General features: G+C 38.8%; 1 protein-coding gene across 2 annotated transcripts in view; it reads left to right on the forward strand.

Annotated features, from left to right (window-relative positions):
• AP4E1 (adaptor related protein complex 4 subunit epsilon 1) overlaps window positions 1–21237 on the forward strand; it is a 65031-nt gene that overhangs the window by 31558 nt on the left and 12236 nt on the right. For both annotated transcript variants that reach the window (XM_040970234.1, XM_040970235.1), the window contains 6 exons: window positions 170–282; window positions 389–507; window positions 2734–3036; window positions 5014–5128; window positions 15044–15167; window positions 19284–19542. In XM_040970234.1, the coding sequence (XP_040826168.1) occupies window positions 170–282; window positions 389–507; window positions 2734–3036; window positions 5014–5128; window positions 15044–15167; window positions 19284–19542 (1033 nt within the window). The remainder of the gene's footprint in view (window positions 1–169; window positions 283–388; window positions 508–2733; window positions 3037–5013; window positions 5129–15043; window positions 15168–19283; window positions 19543–21237) is intronic.

Genomic DNA, 21237 nt, shown 5'->3' on the forward strand with positions numbered 1-21237 from the left:
TATCTTTGGTTAAGAGAATGACAGAATTTTAGAACTGATGCAGGACAAGTTAGGAAAGACGTTAGAACAACTTACTCTAATGAGCACAGACAATGTTTAGCTTCTCTGAAGTTTATGTAATTTTAGGAGTGGCATTTGGAGGTGTACTGCTTCTTAACGCTATGGACACATATGCTCCTGATAATGCGTGGTTTATTCAGACAATGAATGCTGTATTTTCAGTGGGAGGAGACGTAATGCATCCTGATATATCCAATAACTTCCTGAGACTGTTAGCTGAAGGTTAGTGTGCCATTATGTTTTTAAAAGGTGTTAAGATTAAATGTTTCATTTTAGAGGCCTTAGACAGTTTGGTAGAAATTGATAGAATGTATCAATTTCTTTTTAGGTTTTGATGATGAAGCAGAAGATCAACAGCTAAGACTCTATGCAGTTCAATCTTACCTCACTTTGCTAGATGTAGAAAATGTATTCTACCCACAGAGATTTCTTCAAGTTATGAGCTGGGTGAGTATATTCGGTCATAAATTTTCGTAACATTCTTTTTGTTTTAAAAGCCACGTGTCAACATGTTTTCTTTAGGAGTCATTCAGTTGTTTTTGGCTAATCCCTCCAGCTACCAATTTTCTTCCCCAGTGGATCCTTCTATTACATGTTTTCTTTGTCACTGCCATCTTACCTTTTAAGTATGGAAAGTCATCTGATTATCTTCTGGTTATCTGTTGGCATTTATAGGGTTTTTTTTTTTTATTTTATTTTTATTGAAAAGGCAGATTTACAGAGTGAAGAAGAACAAAAAATCTTCCACCCGTTGTTTCACTCCCCAAATGGCCACAACAGCCAGAGCTGAGCTGAGCTGATCTAAAGCTGGGAGCTTCTTCCAGGTCTCCCATGTGGGTAAAAGGTCCCAAGGCTTTGGTCCCTCCTCTCTGCTTTCCCAGGCCATAAATGAGGAGCTGGATGGGAAGTGGAGCAACCAGAACATGAACTGGCATCTATATGAGATCCTGGTATCGGCAGGCAGAGGATTAACCAATTTGGTCTTTGCACTGGACCGATGACCACATGGGATGCTGGCACTTGCAGGTGTAGGCCCAGCCCTGGCTTTTCTGCTTTGGATTCATCTTCCTGTTAATGTTGCTGACAAAGCAGAGGAAGATGGCCAAGTCTTGGGATTTCTGTCACCATGTGGGAGACCAAGATGGAGTTTCTGGCTTTAGCCTGGCTCAGCTCTGGCCATTTAAGACCATTTAGGGAGTGAACCAGTGGATGGGAGACCCCATCCCCATACTTTGCTTCTCTTCCTCTTTACCCTTTCAATGAGTAAGTTAAAAATAAATAAAGAATAAACAAAAAAAAAAAAAAAGAAAGAAAGAAAACAGGGGAAACTCTTTAAGAGATGTACAGGAATAGTTTTTGGACAAAACCCTCAAAGTATACGCAACAAAACTAAAAATGGATAACTGGGATTAAATCCAAAAAGCTTCTGCCCAACAGAGGAAACAGTCAAGTGAAGAGACAGCTTACAAAATGGGAGAAACTATTTGCGAACTATTCATCTAACATAGAAGTATCCAAAATATATGAGGAACTCAACTCAAAAACCACAGGAAACAATTTAGTGAAGAAACTGACAAAAGGTCTAACGACCCATTTTTCAAAAAAAGGAAATATAGTTGACTAACAAAAAAAAAAAATCATTAGTCAAAAGAGAAGTGCAAACCAAACCACAGAAAAATATCATCTCCAGTTAGAAATGATAATAGATAACAGAATTATCGTTATCAAAAAAGTAACAAATATCAATGAGCTGTTGACAAAAGGGAATTTTTCTGTGCTGTTGGTGAGAATGGAAGGCAGGATAGCCTTTATGGAGAACAATGTGGAGTCAGATCTCTTGTATGAATCGGAAGTTCTGCTTCTGGATATATCCAAGAGAAAGAAAATCAGCCTATCAAAGAGATATCTGTGCTTAGAGCACAGCATGTCACCACAGCCAAGGTAAGCAATTAGCCCATATACCTGTCAATGGATGAATGAATACCAAGGTATACACACACACACACACACACACACAGTGGAATATTAGAATTGGAATGTGTTGACCTGTGAAAGTTAAAACAGAATAGATCTGGATTTTGAATAGTGATTTCTAGAGACTGGGAAGAATAAAGGATAGGAGAATAGAGGGAAACAGAATAATGGGAACCAGAGCAGTTAGAAGTAGCAGACTCCATGTTCCATAATATGATGGGGTGACTGAATTGAATGTTCTATAGAACTGGAAGTGAGGAGGTATAGACTCCAAACACATAGAAAAGATAAAGAAATAAAAAGTTACCTGGCTTGATTGGCTTATGCTGTGTGCAATGTATTGAATATAAAATGTAGTCATATATGTGTACAAATATGTTAATACAAATTGTAAAGATTTTAAATAACACAAACTACCTTTAGAAAATCAGAAGAAAACTAGCTTATTCGTGTGTGCTGTTTTATATGTTATTACTGACAAGGTAAGGAAAACCTTTTTGTATTCAGTTTTGTTTTTTGTATTGAATATTCTTGGTATAATTTTGACAATTTAAGATATAAGTGTATAATGGGTAATTTCTTATACATGAAAATATGTTTGATATAGATTAAGTTCACTTTTGAAGTAGGCATTTTTGAGTGCACTTTATTGTATAGCTTGGTATTTGGTGTGTGAACATCTTTCCTTTTTTCTAATAGGTGTTAGGCGAGTATTCCTACCTCTTAGATAAGGAAATGGTGGAGGAAGTTATAACCAAACTCTACAAATTACTTATGAATGACTCCATTTCTTCGGAAACAAAAGCCTGGTTAATTGCTGCTGTAACTAAATTGACTTCCCAGATACATTCTTCAAATATAGTTGAGAAATTAATCCAAGAATTTACCACATCTTTGGATACCTGTATGAGACAACATGCATTTGAGTTAAAATATTTACATAAGAACATGGAACTCATGAAGAGCCTGCTTCCAGTTGATAAGAGTTGTGAAGACATGATGGTGAGACATCTGTGCTCCATCTTTTTAAAGTTGTATTGTCTTTAAACATAGTAATTCTTGCATTTGTGATGTGTTAGTTTACACACAAAATGTATGTAGTTTCTGTGGCATTTAGGAGAAGAGTTGGAGCTTTTCTCACCTAATGAGAAAGAGAGAATTTGAGAACTTCATATCAGTACTGATTCTCAACAGGCGGAAGTGGAAGAGTCTTCTCTGGGAAGTGCTGTGAACAAAGCTGGTGACAATCTCTTTCAGGATGCAATAGCTTTTAATTTGAAAATTTTTACAGAGGCAAAGTGAGGTCTTATTTCTGCTGCTTTACTCCCTAAATGGCCAAAGCTGAGCTGTACTGAAGCTGGGAGCCAGGGTTTTCTTTCAGGTCTCCCACAGGTACAGGGTTTGAAGCATTCCTCTGCTATTTCCCAGGCCATAAGCAGGGATACTTTGGAACCTGATCTCCTAGTTTTCCTTTTCCCATCTGTGTTTAAGCACCATCCTTTCAAGCAGGAGTTCTGTTACCACTCATCCTCTTAATTCATATCACCCTCTCCCTTAGGTTGGTATAGATGAGCAGACTTCTGAAGACAAGACAGGCGTGTTGTGATTTTTATTTGGTAGATGTCACATAACTATGAAAGGAGCATGGAAGTATTCCTCTTTAGTTTGACTCAGGTTTTTATGTGTAGTATTCATTTTGAACATTTGTTTCTTAGTTCTTTTAATAGCTCCTGAAAGGTAGTGGTCTTTCTTTAGTGTTTCTAGGCATTTTAGAAATATTCATGGAAATAACGAGGACACTTGCTATACGCCGTATTTCATTAGGGAGTGACTGTGCTTCCCTTTCCTGTGCAGCCAGTAAAAGATAATAGTGAACTATCTCCATCTTAAAATTCTTATTGAAAAAAACAAAAAGAATCTTACTGAAGCAAAACCTTTACAAATTCAGGATGTGTTTGAGAATTTCCTGGTGTTTTAAGTTATCTGAGCAGTTTGCAAATGCTTGACTAAGTCAGGAGATTTCTGAGGTCATGACCGCTGTATCCTCATATGTATTGTCATTTTTCTCTTCTCCTTTTCCCTTTACTTTTTCTACATCTTTAGAATTTTTTTCACATAAGCATTATCTTACACATTTCCGTTTCTGGTGAAGTTAAGCAACTTCTTATCCAATTTTTTTAGATAGAAGGAAATAAGATGATTGAACTCATTCTGGGAACCCTCAGAAATGTCCACATCTCGAGCCCTGGAATCTGTGCATATGTTTTTTTTGATAAGGAACTTTGTAGGTGGGTTAAAGTTAAATATTTCATGAGGGAGATTATCCTAGCTGACTAGATCATCATGACAATGATAAACATTCTTGTGAGAGTGAGATAGGAGAACAGAGGAGAGGCATTGGAGATTGGAATGGTGTGGCCACAAACAAAGGAAGCAGTCATAGAAGCTGAAACAAAACTTTCTCTACTAACACTTTGGTTTTAGCCACCAGCAACAGAAAACTGGTGCATAGAACATGTCTTTTTCTTCTGGTAGGTCATAGATTCCTGAAGGTGGGAACTGTGTCTTCCTTTGTCTCAATCATAACAAGCTGATATGATACCCTAACATTAGATGTTCCAAAATGTGTTCTGCAATGAAGTGAGAACTTCCATTCAGTACTGATTTTCCGTAGGCATGAACAGAAGAGTCTCTGTGAATTATAAAGAGATTTATGTTTATATTTATTGATAATTTCTATCTGTATGTAATAATTCAGGAACTTACTGTTACATTCTTACATTCTTAGTTCAATGATCTGACTATAGATACTTCAGAAAGCTACAGAGTTGCATAATATTTTGCTTTTTCAGGGTTGAAGTTACTGTTTTTCCCCTCAAAAAATTATGTAGAGCATTTGAGTTGAAATTATTTGTGTGAATTTACTATTTACTATTGAGAATATTGATAATAAATGACTATTGCTTGATTTTAATATAGGTAGATGCTTCTTTATCTTTCCTGGATGGTTTTGTGGCTGAAGGACTCAGTCAGGGAGCAGCACCTTACAAACCTCATCATCAACGCCAGGAGGAAAAGCTTTCTCAAGAGAAAGGTAATTTTTTTTTTCAAATGATTCATAGTGAGCTAGATTGTAGGGACATAATTTTTTTATACAATTGACTTTATAGTCATGTAAGTAAAAAGCTGAAGTTTTTTTTTTTATTACCCTTATTTAAATTTACTTGTGATTTATTGAGCATGACTAGGTTTTCAGGTACTCGGAAAGCATATCTCTCCTAGAGGTAGGATTAAAGCCATAGGCTCTAGGAACACGGGTACTTTAGCTATGATAGCCATTCTGGAGTTTTGTTTTTTGGTTGGTTGTTGGTTGTTTCTTGAAGGACAGAGTTGCAGAGATGAATAGAAAGAGTGAGGAAAGAGAGAGAGATTTTTCCATCCATCGGTTCACTTCCCAAGTGGTTGCAATGACTGGAGCTGAACCAGCCCAAAGCCAGGAGTCAGGAGTCTCCTCTGGATCTGCCACATGGATGCAGCAGCCAGAGGACTTAAGCCATCCTTTGCTGCTTTTCCAGGCCATAAGCAGGGAACTGGATTGCAAGTGCAGTAGAAGGGATTCTAACCAGCACCCATATGGTGTGCTGATGCTTGCAGAAAGAAACTTAGTCTACTATGCTGTGGCACATCAACCCCCACCCGCGCTTTTTTTTTTTTTTTAAGGATTCATTTATTTGAGAGAGAGAATCTTTTGTTCCCTGGTTTACACCTCAGATGATTGCAAGGCTAATGTTGGGCCACGCCTAAGTCATGAGCTTCTTCTGGATTTCACATGTTGATGGCTGGGGTTCAGACACTTGGGCCATCTTCCACTGCTTTTCCAAGGCTGTTAGCAGGGAGCTGAATCAGAAGAGGAGTGGCCAGGACTGGAACTGGCCATAAGGGATACTGGTGTTATAGACAGCAGCTTCATCCTCTATGCTGCACCACTTGCCACCTGATCCTGGAGTTTTAAAAGAACTGGAAGGTGGAATTATCATGCTGATCACTGTTGGAAGGCTGACATTACCCCTGTGAGCATATCTGTGGAACATTTCCTGGAAAAATCCCTGATGACTCTGAACTAGTGAATTTCATTTTTGTTTTGTGCAGTCTTGTATTTTTTAAGTGTATTAGGATGCTTCCTTCATATCTGATCAGTGAAGTTAAGAAATAATAACTTAAAAACTAGCTTGTCAGGGAGGGACATCTTTTGATCTTGGTAAGGGTTAAAAACACTGAATTAATCAGATAGTGTCAGGGAAATACACGTGAATAAAGGGGACAGAATGTTTATGCTGACAGGTAAGATGCTAATGATCTTTTTAAGATTTGACATTTAATGATTTTGTTGAGTGGTCTTTTTTTTTTAATTTTTTTTTGAGAGAGGCAGAGAAACAAAGCAGTCCTATCCATGGGTTCAATATTCAAACACCTGCAGTGGCCCCTGCATCCGGGTCTCCCACAAGGGAGGCAAGAACCCAATTGCTTGGGCCATCATTGCTGCTTCCCAGGATCCAGATTCGCTTGGGATCAGAAGCTGGAGGTCAGTCTCGGACCCTGGTGCTGAGATAGGAGGTGCAGGCAGCCCAGGCAGTGTCTCCACTGCATGCCAGACACCTGCCCATGCACTTAGTATTTTCTAGGCTATGTGCTAGACATATTTATGAGTACAACTAGGCAGTTGTTCCAAAAATGATTACCAAAAAGGTAAAAAAAAAAAAAAAACACTAGTAATAGGTTTGATATTAATCATTTTGTGGAAGTAAATAGGTTTTATTTTTAATTTTTTTATGTTTTGTCTTAGTTGCAATATGTTTACTGTATATATTTATATTTACAGTGTTATACAGCACATTTTTTTTAAAGATTTATTTATTTATTGGAAAGTCAGATATATAGAGGAAGATCTTCTGTCCAATGATGATTCACTCCTCAAGTGCGCGCAATGGCCGGTGCTGTACCGATCCGAGGCCAGGATCCAGGAACTTCTTCCGGGTCTCCCACACAGGTGCAGGGTCCCAAAGCTTTGGGCTGTCCTTGACTGCATTCTCAGGCCACAAGCAGGGAGCTGGATGGGAAGTGGAGCTGCTGGGATTAGAACCGGCGCCCATGTGGGATCCTGGCGTGTTCAAGGCGAGGACTTTAGCCTTTAGGCCACGCTGCTGGGCCCTATACAGCACATTTTTAATGCTTGTTCTTCTTTTTTTTAATTGTAAATCTGTGCTTGCTGATTATTTACTCACTTCTCTCTGACTTTAGAATTTGTAAACCACCATTCCACTCTTTGCTTCTATGAATTTGACAAGTTTTAGATGTCCCATGACAGTGGAATCATGAAGTGTTTGTCTTTCTCTGATCGGCTCATTTCAGCATGGTAGCCCCACATTCATCCATATAGTCACATACTGACTGCAGAATTTCTTTTTAAGGCTCAGTGTTCATTCATCAGTTGTTTGATAGTTGTTTGTTCATCTTGGCTAGTGTGAATAGTGCTGCAAGGAAAAAAGGTGGGCTGATAAATCTGTACTCCTGATTTCAGCATTTTTTGGTAAATGCCTGAAAGTGGGATTGCTGAATAATGTGATATTTCTTTCTCTCTCTCTTTTTAAAGATCTACTTATTTGTTTGAGAGGCAGAATTAGAAGGGGAGAGAGAAAGAGAGCGAAAGAGAGACAGAGAGAGATCTTCCTTTTGCTGGTTACTTCTCAAATACCCACAAGGCTAATGCTCAGCCATGCCAGGAGCTAGAAGCTTCATTTAGGTCTCCCACGTGGGTGTGGGAAGTGCAAGGGCTTGGACCATTTTCCTCTGCTTTAGCAGAGAGTAGATATTGTTCAAACTAACACCCATGTGGGATGGCAGCATCGCAGGTGGTGGCTTAGCCTCCGTACCATACTCCTGGCCCCCATATTGTATTTCTGTTTTGGGGGGGAACTTCCATACTGTTTTCTGTAGTGACTGTACCATTTGCATTTCCATTAGCAATGCATAAGGATTCTTCACATATTTGCCAACACTTACTGTCCATTGCTTTTTTTTGATAGCAGTTGTCCTGACAGTTGTAAGTTGGTAATGTCGTTGTGGTTTTGATTTGCATTTCCTTATTGATTAGTCATATTGAGCATTTGTATGTCTTTGGAGAAAAGTTTAAGCTCTTAGCATTGGTTCTTAGCATAAATTCTCTTTTTTAAAGATTTGTTTATTTTTATTGGAAAGGTATATATACAGAGAGGAAGAGAGAGGAAGATCTTCCATCCGATGATTCACTTTCCATGTGGCCACAATGGCTGGAGCTGAGCCAATCCAAAGCCAGAAGCCCAGAGCTCTTCCAGGTCTCCCACATGGGTGCAGGGTCCTAAGGCTTTGGGCTGTCCTTGACTGCTTTCCCAGGCCACAAGCAGGGAGCTGGATGGGAAGCGGGGCTATCAGGATTAAAACCAGTGCCCATATGGGATCCCTGCGCATGCAAGGCGAGGACTTCAACCACTACACTATTGTGCCGGGCCCCTTAGCATAAATTCTAAGCATTAGGTCTTAATTAGATTATAAATTTCTTATAAGTAGGTCTTAAATATCTTGGGAATTTTAAATACTGTTTTTTAATGTATTTGAGAGAGAAACAGACATACACACAGACACACACACACACATGAACACGAGGGGTGATGGAGGGAGGAGAGAGAACATGAATGAACCCAATGACTGATTCACTCACTAATTGACTCTCATGGCTGAAGTGGGGCCCTCGAACGAGGAACTGAGACTATAATCCAGGAATTCCACAGGCATGGCAGGAACCAGTTACTTGAACCATCACCATTGCCTACCACACTCTGTATTAAGCAGAACGTGGAGCTGAGAATCAAACTCTGTCACTCTTAGGTAGAACACATCTGTCAAATTTTTGAAGAAGCATTAATAGTAGTCTTTCTTAAACTTAGGAAAATCTGGAGAGAGGCCTTCCAAGATTACCTTATGAGAGCAGCGTTGGTGTTTGCTAAAAAGTCAGAAGATTACACTTAAAAAAAAAAAAAAACTACAGATTAATATTTCCAGCCAACACAGGTACAACAGTCTTCAACAAAATACTAGCCAGTTGAATTCAACAGCACATTAAAAGGCTCCTATATCATGTAGGATTTATCCTTAGGATATGGTGCTGATTCAGCATATGAAAAATAACGTATGTATTCACATTATAAAGTATAAAACCATTGGAGTTTCTAAGTTGATGCACAAAAAGCATTTGACAAAATTTATCTTTCCATGATGGAAACTCTTAATAAACTTGGACCTTAACATAAGAATGGTCAGAGTAAAGGACTGGAAGCTTTTCTTCTCAGGTCAGAAATTAAGGCATGTGTCATTCTGTGAGTGCTAGCCAGAGCATTTCAGCAAGAACAAAGAATAAGCATCCTGAGTAGAAGCAAGGTGGCCTGGCTTGCAGTCAGCATGATACTACCTGTAGAAGTCTCTTAAGAACTAATAAAAATTCAGTCATTTATGGATATAAAAATCAACATACAAAAATTGTGTTTCTATACACTAACAGTGAACTATTGGAAGAGGAAATTAGGAAAACAGTCTTGATTACAGTAGCATCAAAAAGAGAAGACACTTAGAAATAAATTAAGAAAATAAACTTATATACTGAAAACAACAAAACACTGGTGAAAGAAATCAAGTGAGACAAATAAATAAATGGAGAGACATCCCTTGTTCATGAATTGGAAGGCTCATACTGTTCAGATGTCCATACGTCCCAAAGCAACTTACAGATTCATTATGATTCTCATCTTGTAAAGCTTTGGATGATTTGTTAGCATAGTCATACCTAGTGACCTTGAAAATTCAGATCTCTTTTGAAGGATTAATCAGTTTTCTTTCCATTAACATTATATATTGATAGAATATGTTGAGAGAGAAAAGTAAAGTTTTGAATTACAACTTCCTGTCCCTATGCTTCATATAAAAGTCTTGGACATCCAGGGTATGGAGTGACAGTCTCATGGAATTCCACACTGGGAGATATGGTCCAACTGCCAATTTCCTTATTTTCAAATATCTAGGGACCAGCAGTTGCCAGAAAGGAGTGGAGGAAGAAAGGAGTGGTTGCATAGGGTGCCTGATTCTTGACAATGCCTGTTTTCTTTCTTAAAATAAGTTAAAATGGCAGATGCAAATATAATAGCTCTGAATTCCCCATGCTAATGCAGTGTTCTGCCAAGTACAATTTTTCCTGATAGGACCATTATTATAAATGGATTAAGTTCCCAAATTAGGCTCTTTCTCTCTCCTTTCAAATCTATTTTTCAAAAATTCTTTAAAGCAAAACTGAAATTTCATGTGCTTAGACTGTCATAGAAAAGAAAATTGACCATGAGATAGAACATAGCAGGTATTTAATAAATACTTGCGGAAAATGTATAAAATTACATTTCAGAGCTGAACTAGCTGTAAGACAAAAATAGAGTGTATGTGGCATTTTCTCCATAAAGAATTTTTTTTTTTTTTATAAAGAATTGTTAATTCTGGAAGCCTTCAGTATCAATCAGTCTGATACTGGTGTTATTTAAGGTTTTTTCATTTTCAGAGATTAGTGGTTAAATGTTACTTTAATAATTGATACTTAGTTTTTTTGGGTAGAAAAATAGAATAATAAACTTGAGGAATGTACTATAAAATACACAGTTGGCAAAGACAGAGTAATGGGAATGAGCTGTATTACCAGCTCCCACCTGAAAAAACATTTAACAATCAGCGTGGATTATGTACTAAATCATTACTCTGGTATTTTAGCACTCATGTTGAATAACAACGGAAGTAGTAAGGGAGAAAGCAGCCTAATCTGCCTGCAGAATTATGCTTTGTAGAAAGCCATGTCATGTTGAGGTTGTTAATCTCTCAAAAACTGCAATTAAAATAATAGAAATTTAATGATAACCACTAAAGATGGTTAGAGAGGTAAAGACAAATGACCATTATATAAAAGAATTGCTGTGTTAGAATAAAGGAATGTATATATAGTTCAGGCCTCTATAGGTAACAAAAGGTATAAAAAGTTTATAGTTCAGCATCTTGCATTAATTCAGTGACTTTCACCTGAAAGAATTCTTTCCACTTCCAGCTCATGGCTTTCTCTTTGGCATGAGTTACCCTTTGTCCTCACTCTTCATCAGGTTAGCTTCTACACATTAATTCACTTGGAATTGAGCTCCCTTTTCCTGTCTCTTTTTACATGCAGTTAAGCTCTTGCACATCTAGTTACTACCTCACAGCCTTTGACTCATTTAGTCATTCATTATTGTGGACCCTGGGAAATTTTCTCTAAAGAATGAATAATATGGTTTGAACTTCATTCTCAAACTTGAGTATTGATTTTTCATTCATCTCAGAATGAAATTTTTTTTGCTCTCCAAATAGCTCCTTTTGTGTCTAGTTTTGTTCTCAGTATTCTCAAAACTCTGTATATCTAATTTTGAACTTCTTCCTGCTCTTCAATAATACATCAGAAGTACAGTACATGGTACATATAATAGATTCTGTTAAAAATAGGATAATATTGAATAGATTAAACTAGATGGAAAAGCTAGAATGAGATAGATTAGACATGTGGCTTCCAAATTATTAGTGAATTAGAATCATGGTGTTTTTTTTTTTTTTTTTTTAAAGGATCCAATTTTGAACCCTTACCTTTGTATCTAAATCTCGGAGAACTTGCTTGTACTTGTGAAAAGAGTTTTGGGAAAATCTATTCAGTCCGCCTAATCTTGATAGGTCAGCACTTAGAAACTGTTGATCTTGCCTGAACTTTTCATTTTGCAGGCAAAGAAATAAATGGCTACAACTCAATCCTCCTGATAATTATTATTAGTAGTAGTATTTTTTTCTGCATACTGATGTGTCGTGTCATTCGTTTAGCTAAGGAGCATTTGTGTAATAGTCTTGACGCTGTTTTCTTTGGAGGAGGCAGTAGAATGCATTTGTTGGGAGTATAATTCTTGAATATAAGATTCATGTTCTCTTTTTTGGCAAAATTAAACCAGTAATCTGAGTTTTCCAATAGGTGACAAAAATATCTTCCCTGAAATCCAGGATTTAAATTTTATGATGTCCCAAGATCAGGAGGAAACCATTTTGGATTTAAAACCACGTACTAAAAGTACAGCTGTTTTGAACCGCAAAGTACGCACCAAAAAATATACGGACAGGAATGCAGACCCTGATGCTTATGTTGTAACTAAACATCTCCCTTTGTCCTTGGTCTCCCGGTCATAATGTGTATAGTGCCCTAGGCAACCCAACACAGCTGTAGCCCTCCCCAGCTTCCAAGGAGCCTGTGGTGTAGGGTGGAAGAGTTAAGCTGTGTTAGGAATAAAGCCGGAGTGGACCACCTGCCCAATGTGCTTGCCTGCCAGACCTCTTTGTGGTGGTCCACTCCACCCCCTCTGCAGAAGTAAATTTTACTTTCCTGAGTTTGTATCTAGTTACCCATACCCTAGTATTTCTAGCAAGAGATGGATATGTGAGTTTGTATTTGGCTCTTTCATTTCCTGTATTTGTAATCTGTAAATTTGTCACATACCTTTTCTATTTTTAAGATTGTTTATTTGAAAGAATTATATAAAAAAAGGGAGAGACAGAGATCTTCCATTTGTTATTTCACACTTCAGGTGGTCACAATGGCCCTGGATGAGCCAAACCAAAACCCGGAGCTTCATCCAGGTCCCCTATGTGAATGGCAGTGGCTCAACTACTTGATCCATCTCTGCTGCTTTTCCCAGGCCATTAGCAGGGAGCTAGAGTGAAAATGGAGCATGGATACGTGAACTGGCACCCATATAGGACACCAGTGTCTCAAGTGATGGCTTACCTGTGATGCTGTAGTGCTGACCCCTATGGCAAACTCTTCCTCATTTGTAAAATGTGGATAATTGTGAAAGTTAGCATATGTGTTTTATTTTTCCTTTTTTATTTTTTTGAGATTTTTTTTTTTTTTTAAAGAGAAAAGGAGAGACATAGATCTTCCATCTGCTGGTTCACTCCACAGGTGCCTTGCAGTGCCCGGGCTTCGTCTAGGTCCCCATGTGGGTGCAGAGGGCCAAGCACTTTGGCCATCTTGCTCCGCAGGCTGTAAGCAGAGAGATGATTCGGAAATGGAGCATCCAGGACTTGAACTGGTGTTCATGTGCTCATATAGCACGCTGGTGCCACAGGCAGAAGTTCAGCCTACATGTTATGGTCCCAGCTCCAACATTTATATTTTCCAAGGTGTGAATATGATTTAAGAAGGTCCTTTTTGTTAAAAGCTTGACAATCCAAGATCAATCTGCCCATTAGGATTAGGTTTAGCTAATTAGCATATTAAAATAAACAAAGTAGGGCCTCTTGCAAATTAAATGGCATTATTGCTCTCTCTCATTAAAGGGATCTGCATACAGGCAGCCCAAGGTCCCAAGGTTGGTGATAGATTCATACTTATAAAGAGCCCATGCTTCACCTCCCTGGCATGTATGACATTCCACTTGACCTAGATGGCTGCTTATATTCCAACAATCATGGTGCCAGCTAGTCAGCAGGACGAGGAAGATAGATTGCTTATCTGCAGGAGGACCACTTCCAGAAGTCACATATAGAATAGTGCGTTATTTCCAGCTCCCAATCTAGGTCATGTGGCAAAGAAGTCTAGAAATATCTCTTCTGGGGCCCGGCATGGTAGCCTAGTGGCTAAAGTCCTCTCCTTGCACACACTGGGATCCCATATGGGCACCAGTTTTAATCCAGCCAGCCTGCCTCCCATCCAGCTCCCTGCTTGTGGCCTAGGAAAGCAGTTGAGAATGACCGAAAGCTTTGGGACCCTGCACCCACGTGGGAGACCTGGAGGAAGCTCCGGGCTCCTGGCTTTGGATTGGCACATCTCTGGCTGTTTCAGTCACTTGGGGAGTGAATCAATGGACAGAAGATCTTCCTCTCTGTCTCTCCTCTCTGTATATCTGACTTTTCAATAAAAATAAATAAATCTTTTTAAAAAGAAAAGAAATGTCTCTTCTGGCTGGCCTATACCTAGCTAAGACTTAAATGTTGCATTAGTTAAAAGGAAAGGATAGGGGCAGTATTGTGGCAAATTAGGTTAAGCGCTTCCTGGGACTCCAGCATTCTACATGAGTACAAATGCTTGAGCTTCTGTCACCCATGTAAGACCCAGAAGAAACTCCTGGCTCAGTTCTGCCCAGCTCTGACTATTGAGGCCATTTAGGAAGTGAGCCATAGGCTAGAATATCACTCTGGCTTTCCTTCTCTGTAGCTGTGACTTCCAAATACTTTTTTTTAAGACAGATAAAAAGCTGTGTCATTTCTTTGCTAGCTCATTAAATGTTCTTATATATGTAAGAATAGTAACTTTTTAGTAGCATCTAAGGGAATAAAATGACAAAAGTTTTGGGGGCTGGTATGATGACTCAGCTGGCTAATCCTCAACCTCATTAGTTTATCTGGCTAATCCACCTGGCTAGTTCATGTTCCAGCTGCTCTACTGCCCATCAGCTCCTTGCTTGTGGCCTGGGAGGGGTGGCCCAAAGAGTTGGGACCCTGAACCTACCTGGGAGACCTAGAGGAGGCTTCTGGCTCCTGGCTTTAGATCAGCTCAGCTCTGGCTGTTGTGGCCACTTGGGGAGTTGAGGACTGAACCAGCGGTTGGAAGATCTTTCTTTCTCTGTCTCTTCTTCTCTCTGTAAATCTGCCTTTCCCATAAAAATGAATAAATCTTTCAAAAAATTTGTCTTTGATAACCTAGTAATATAAAGACTTACAGTAGACCTTCAACAAATAAGAAATTATCGTCCTGATGGATTAGATCACCACTGAAAGTGCCTCCCTGGATTCCTGGCTTGGATTATTTCAGGAGGGAAGGGTAACTGATAGTTCCTGCTTTTTGAGAATATGAACCTCTGCGATTGGTTTCACATTCTAGGTCTCAATTTTGAACCCTACGGACTCTCATTTTCCTCATCTGGTTTCACTGGACGACAGTCTCCTGCTGGCATTTCACTTGGTTCGGATGCGTCTGCAAATAGTGCTGAGACAGGGCTGAAAGAGTAAGTTTCTTTTTAATGTTGAGGAAATACACGAGTATTTAAATATCTTTAAGCATCGCATTTACCTTCTGCTTTTTACCAGCATAATCTTTATTTGATTGTCTTAGGGTAGCTTGCAAGAAATTTATCGTTTCGTAGTCTTCATATAATTCAAAGGCCTAGAAACATTTGTGGCAATACTTTTTAGTTTAATAATTCATAAGGATTTCAAAAAGCTGAGTTATGTATGCATTGTTTTTTAGTTTCTATTTATTGCTTTCCATTGAAACTGTACAGTGTTTCTTTATATTCTGTCTTCCAAGACATCATAAGAGGTGTACAAGTCTTGCATACATTAGTATATGTGTTTTATTGCTGCGTGGTGTGCCTTTTAAGGACACATATCAATTTATGTTTGATATGGACCTGGGGTTGTGGCATAGTATGTTAAGCTGCCATCTGGGACAGCAACATCCCATTTTGAAGCACCAGTTCAAGTTCCAGATGCTGCATTTCTGATCTAACTTCCTGCTAATGTGCCTGAGAAGGCAGCTGACCATGGTCCAAATACTTGGGTCTCTCCCGTCCATATAAGAGATATGGATGGAGTTCCCAAGCTCCTGACTTCACCCTGGCACAAACCTGGCTATTGTAGCCACTGGGCAGTGAATCAGGGATGGAAGATTTATTTGTCTGTCCTTCCTCTTTCTCTCCATTGCGTTATTAAGCAAACAAGTAACTATATATATATTTAAAAAATAACTTAATTCGATATAGCATTATACATTCCTCATAATGTATTTGTGGTGATTAATTATTAATTAATTTTTTATTAAGACTTCTTACAATGATTTCATTGGAAGATTTTTCGGATAGAGATGAGCATAATGTAAGTTGAATGACTTCACCTGAGAAAACTTAGGGTCTCTTGAAGAGGCTATATATTCAGCTGAAGAAAATATACAGTTTGCTCAAAATTTTTTCAGAGTTTTTTTCTTTCCAGTTTGAAAATCAGCAGTACATTTGTTTAAGTATCTTTCTCGGAGCCACATTTCTTGTTAAGGTTGATTTTTATTTTAGAAACAGGATTAAATTTTAGAAGCATGATTAAATTTTAGAAAAGGACAACAAGTGCAAATTACAATTCAATGCATAGTAAATGATTATGAAATAGTAGCTGCTAATAATTAACAGCTGTCCTTGCCATCGTTTATTATCATCTATAACGATGGGGAACCTTTGGCCTGTGGGCTATATAAGGCTCTTGAAATCATTTGGTTGGGCACTACCAAGGCAACCACATGTGGAACTGAAAATTCAACTAAGCTTTAGCAGGCTAATTTCTAAGTCGACAAATTTGTATAGCTGGCAGTTGATGTTACAAATACCCAAATGGCCCTTTGAGGAAAAAATCTCCCAACCCTCATCCAAAAGTTATGCTTAACAGATGACATTAGTGATCAACCTGAATATTTTTGGTCAATGTACTAATGTGACAATAAAGTTAAAAAACAAAAAGGCCTTCTTGTTTGTGAAGGAGCTTTATATAAAAGCTTTAAAATGTTTCAAGTAATGGCAGCATTATTAGAATTAGCACATGAAATCTCAGAGGTCACAACTTTGACGTCTGGTGTTTGTATTTGGAGTTCTCATGTATTAAGAAGTTATCACTATTTTATGTTTATCATTTGTCATTTTTCCAGTAAGGTGTGATCATAGAAATTATCACAAGAATGGCATGTACAGATTGTGTTCGATGTGGAATGATATGCTGAATGAAAAGGCCTAAATTGCAATTTTTAAAATCCTTTTGTGTGTGTGTTCTGTTAACACTCTTGTTTTATTTCCCTGACTTTCAGTTTTGTTCCTGAAAGCATAGGAAGCATATATAGGTTTGTGGGTTTGTGATTGTGGAAGTGACAGCAACTAAGTGCCCTAAATAGGGCACAGAGTGGCAAGGGAAGGGTAGATAGAGCCTCCCAACCTGAGGAGAAACTTATGCTGCTCCTTTTATTTGCACAATTGATGGCAGTATCTGCTATGTTAGTACTGAATTAAGATCCAGGGGATGTGACAGGACTGAGTAAATCCTGTGCCACCCTCAGAAAAGGCATTTGGCAACATGCAAGGGATTCCAGATACTGTGGTATTGTAAAATGGAATGTGAGGAAGACATCTTAAATGTCTTTCCAGAAAGGACCACAACTCATACATCATTTTACATTAACAATCTGTGGCATTTGGCAAGGTGAACTAATTTAGGAAGTTTCTGGTGGATTAAGGAGGAGTTGTATGTGCGATATAGGATTTCTTACCTATAAACTCTATTACTGAGCAGCATTCTACCTCAAATGGGAATTCTTAGAGGTAAATTAAAAAACACTCCTAATTTTTTTTAAGATTTATTTATTTATTTATTTTTATTGGAAAGGCAGATTTACAAAGAGAAATATCTTCCATCCACTGGTTCTTTCCCCAAGTGGCCAATGTGGCCAGAGCTGAACCAATCTGAAGCCAGGAGTTTCTTCAGGTCTCCCACATGGGTGAATGGTCCGAAGGCTTTGGGCCATCCACCAGTGCTTTCCCAGGCAACAAGCAGGGAACTGGATGAGAAGTAGAGCATCCAGTACATGACCTTGCACCCATATGGGATTCCAGTGTGTAAGGCAAGAATTTAGCCACTGACCCATTGTGCCAGGCCCCAAGAGCACTCCTCATTTTTTAAATGTTACTTTGCCAGAATTTGTTTGTGTTTGAATGACCTTATTAAAAATAGTACAAAGACATACCATATAAAACCATGTGTTATATAACAGTGCTGTCAAAAGCCAGATATGAATCATGTTTTTAAAAAATTACAGTATGTTTATTATGAAGAGACAGATTTTGAGATGAAATGGGTTTATGCTGTTCTTTTATGTCTTCTCCCACTTTTCCAAACATGTATGGTTCAGGGGAGATAATACAGTTGATGATAGGTGTATATGAAGATGCAGTAAGAGTGAAAGAAGTATTTTGAAAGTTTGAGGCTACTTTTAGCTTCCTTCTGTCTCCCTTCTCCGCATTTTTTGTTGTTGAAGATTAGTTCCTTGGGAAGTACATTCCGTAATGGCTTTAATGAACAGAATATTAAGGGGTATCCTTAGGATCCAAGCCAAGAGGAAGAAGATGAGGCAGTGCAGTACCGACAAGAAACCTCTGCTGACCTCACAGGGAGCTCTGGAGTTACCCTGAGTTAGGCCACGACAGGTGACCGGGATCTTGGTACTCATCAGTCATTGGGTGTAGACTGCTTGGATACAGAGACTTAGACTGGCAGCATTCCCAACAAAGGGGTGGTCCTTCAGTTAGGGGGTTCTGGGTGGGGCAACTCAGTCCATCAGAATTGCTGTTTTTGTTAAACTAGCATTTGAATCATTTATTAATTAAACTTGGAGACTTACAACTAATGAAACTTTTGATTTGAAGGGAGTACACATACATTGTAATTCTAGTGTGAATTTCACAAGTTCCTTATAAGTACTACTTTAGAACATCGTAAAGATGCTAGGGGCTCTTTTAGTAATACCCATGACTACGTTGAGATCTACCCATAGCAGGAACAACCTATTTTCTTCTAAGAGGTTTATTAGGTAACTTTCCCCCCTTTTCAAAATTCTTCACTCTGTGTAAGATATACATATAAACTTATTAAAACTTATTTACACATAATATGCTTGAGTCATGTTTTGCCTTCAGCAGGATTTTACTTAGTGGATTTGTTTAAGGTTATAATTTTTTCATGTATCTAAAAAACTTGAGTTGTTTCTGATCATTAATCCATCAGCACTAAAGATAGGAATTTTTGAAAACCAAAAGGGAAAGTAACTGATTTATTTTTGTCCAGCCTATTTAAGCAATTAGTGAAAATGAATGACCTGAAAATTTTACCCAAGTCTGGAGAACTGCTACCTTTAACTCCTTTGGTTTAACTAAAATAAAATCTAGTGATGTCGGCTTTACTTCTGTCACACAGAGTTTAACATGAAACCCTTTTCTAAAAGGCCAAGGATAATGATGTATTTTAGAAAAATGCCTCAACACAGTGGCCAAGTAGCAGTTGTTTAAATTGACTTGATTTCATCATTAATCTCCTAGAACAAATGGCTTGAAGCTGGAGGGTGTAAAGAAATTGTGGGGAAAGGAGGGCTACCTTCCCAAAAAGGACCATAAAACTGGTGATGAAACTGAAGTTTCACCTGCTCCTCAAGAGAACATGGGAATGGAAACTATAGATCAAACTCTAACGACAAAGGATCACTCTCAGGTCCTTACCCAGTCTAAAGAGGAGAAAGAAAAGCAGCTGTTAGCATCATCCTTGTTTGTTGGACTAGGATCGGAAAGTGCAGTCAACTTGGTAAGTAATCAGTTTAATTCTTCTGATAATTTTTCTTACTGTTTATACAGAAAATTGAGTGAAAGCTCCTAGCTGTCATCTATTTACTTGATGAGAAATGGCTTCCCAGCTTTCACTTTCTATCATCTCTTAGCTCCAGGACATTAGTGAATGACACACTTACTATTTTCCTGAACTAGAAAAAAGTTCCAAGCAACTTGGAACAAGAATGTTCTCTTTGTTCTAGTTGACTGGGGCAAGGTGTTCAGATCAAGTTACTGTGTGTTCATGACTGCTATCACCTTCTTGGGCAGTGGACCTTTCTTCTCCAGCACTTCAGTGCCCTGTCAATTTTTAAAGTTTAAGGTTCTCAGCTACAGAAATCAAGGCTGTATTGAGATATTTTATTTTAACCAGCTTTTACTTTTAGATCCCTGATCAATTTGAGGCAATCTTGTAGGCAATATCATTCACTGTAAAAGTTAAGTTTTTTTCTCACCTTTAGCTCTTTTTTTTTTTTTTTTTTTTTGAAAGGCAAAATGACAAAGAATGAAAGACAAAGCAATTTTCTATCTGCTGGTTCACTCACCAAGTACCTGGAACAATCAGGTCTGGGTCAGCCTAGAGCCTGGAACCAGGAGCACCTTCCTGGTGTACCATGTGAGTGGGAGGGGCCCAATCTCTTGAGCCATCTTCTCCTTCCTTCCCAGGTGAATTAGCAAGAAGCTGAATCTGTGCAGCTGGGACTCAAAATGGTCCTGTGATATGGGTGCTGCTGTCATTAGTGGCTGCTTAATGTGCCCTGCCACAACACTAGCCCTATCTTCCACCTTTATATTTCATCTTCATTTTCCAAAGGTATTCTTTCTAGGTGAAGTGCTAGGCTGTTTCTTTTTATTTATTTATTTATTTATTTTTAAAGACTTATTTAGTTTTATTGAAAAGTCAGATATACACAGAGGAGGAGAGACAGAAAGATCTTCCGACCGATGATCTCCCCAAGGGGCCGCAATGCCGGAGCTGAGCCAATCCAAAACTAGGAGCCAGGAGCTTCTTTCGGTTCTCCCATGTGGGTGCAGGATTCAAAGACTTGGGACAGTCCTCAACTGCTTTCCCCGGCCACAAGCAGGGAGCTGGATGGGAAGCAGGGCTGGCTGGATTAAAACTGGCGCCCAAATGGGATCCTGGCACATTTAAGGCAAGGACCTTAACCACTACGCTATCGCACCGGGCTCTTTAGTTGTTTATTTTTGAGGGCAGGAGGTTGGGGTGGAGGGAGAATGAATGAGCACAAGTGCTCCCATCCACTGGTTCACTCTTCAGATGCTACAATGGCTGGGACTGTGCCAGACTTAGAGCCAGGATCTGGGAATGCAGTGCTGCAAGACTGGGAAGTCTGCTGCAAGAGAGGCAGGAATCCAGTCACTTGAGCCAGCATCACTGCCTTCCAGGGTCTGCATTAATAGGAAACTAAAGTCAGTCACTGGAGCCAGGACTTGAACCCAGGCATGATGGTGAAATGTGGGCATCCTAAGTATTAGGCTAAATGTTTCCCTTTTATTGTATTTCAACAGTGTTGTCACTGCAACATCTTTTGGCCTGTGTAGTTTGTAGTTAACAGCAGATTGCCAGCGCAGAAGAAAAGATTGTTGGAGCTTATTGTGCTAAAGTGGCTTAAATCACCACCTGTGATATCAGAATCCTATATGGGCTTCA

Source organism: Ochotona curzoniae, unplaced genomic scaffold (assembly GCF_017591425.1).
Source record: "Ochotona curzoniae isolate NIBS_2020 unplaced genomic scaffold, NIBS_Ocur_1.0 scaffold_4701, whole genome shotgun sequence".
NCBI lineage: Eukaryota > Metazoa > Chordata > Mammalia > Lagomorpha > Ochotonidae > Ochotona > Ochotona curzoniae.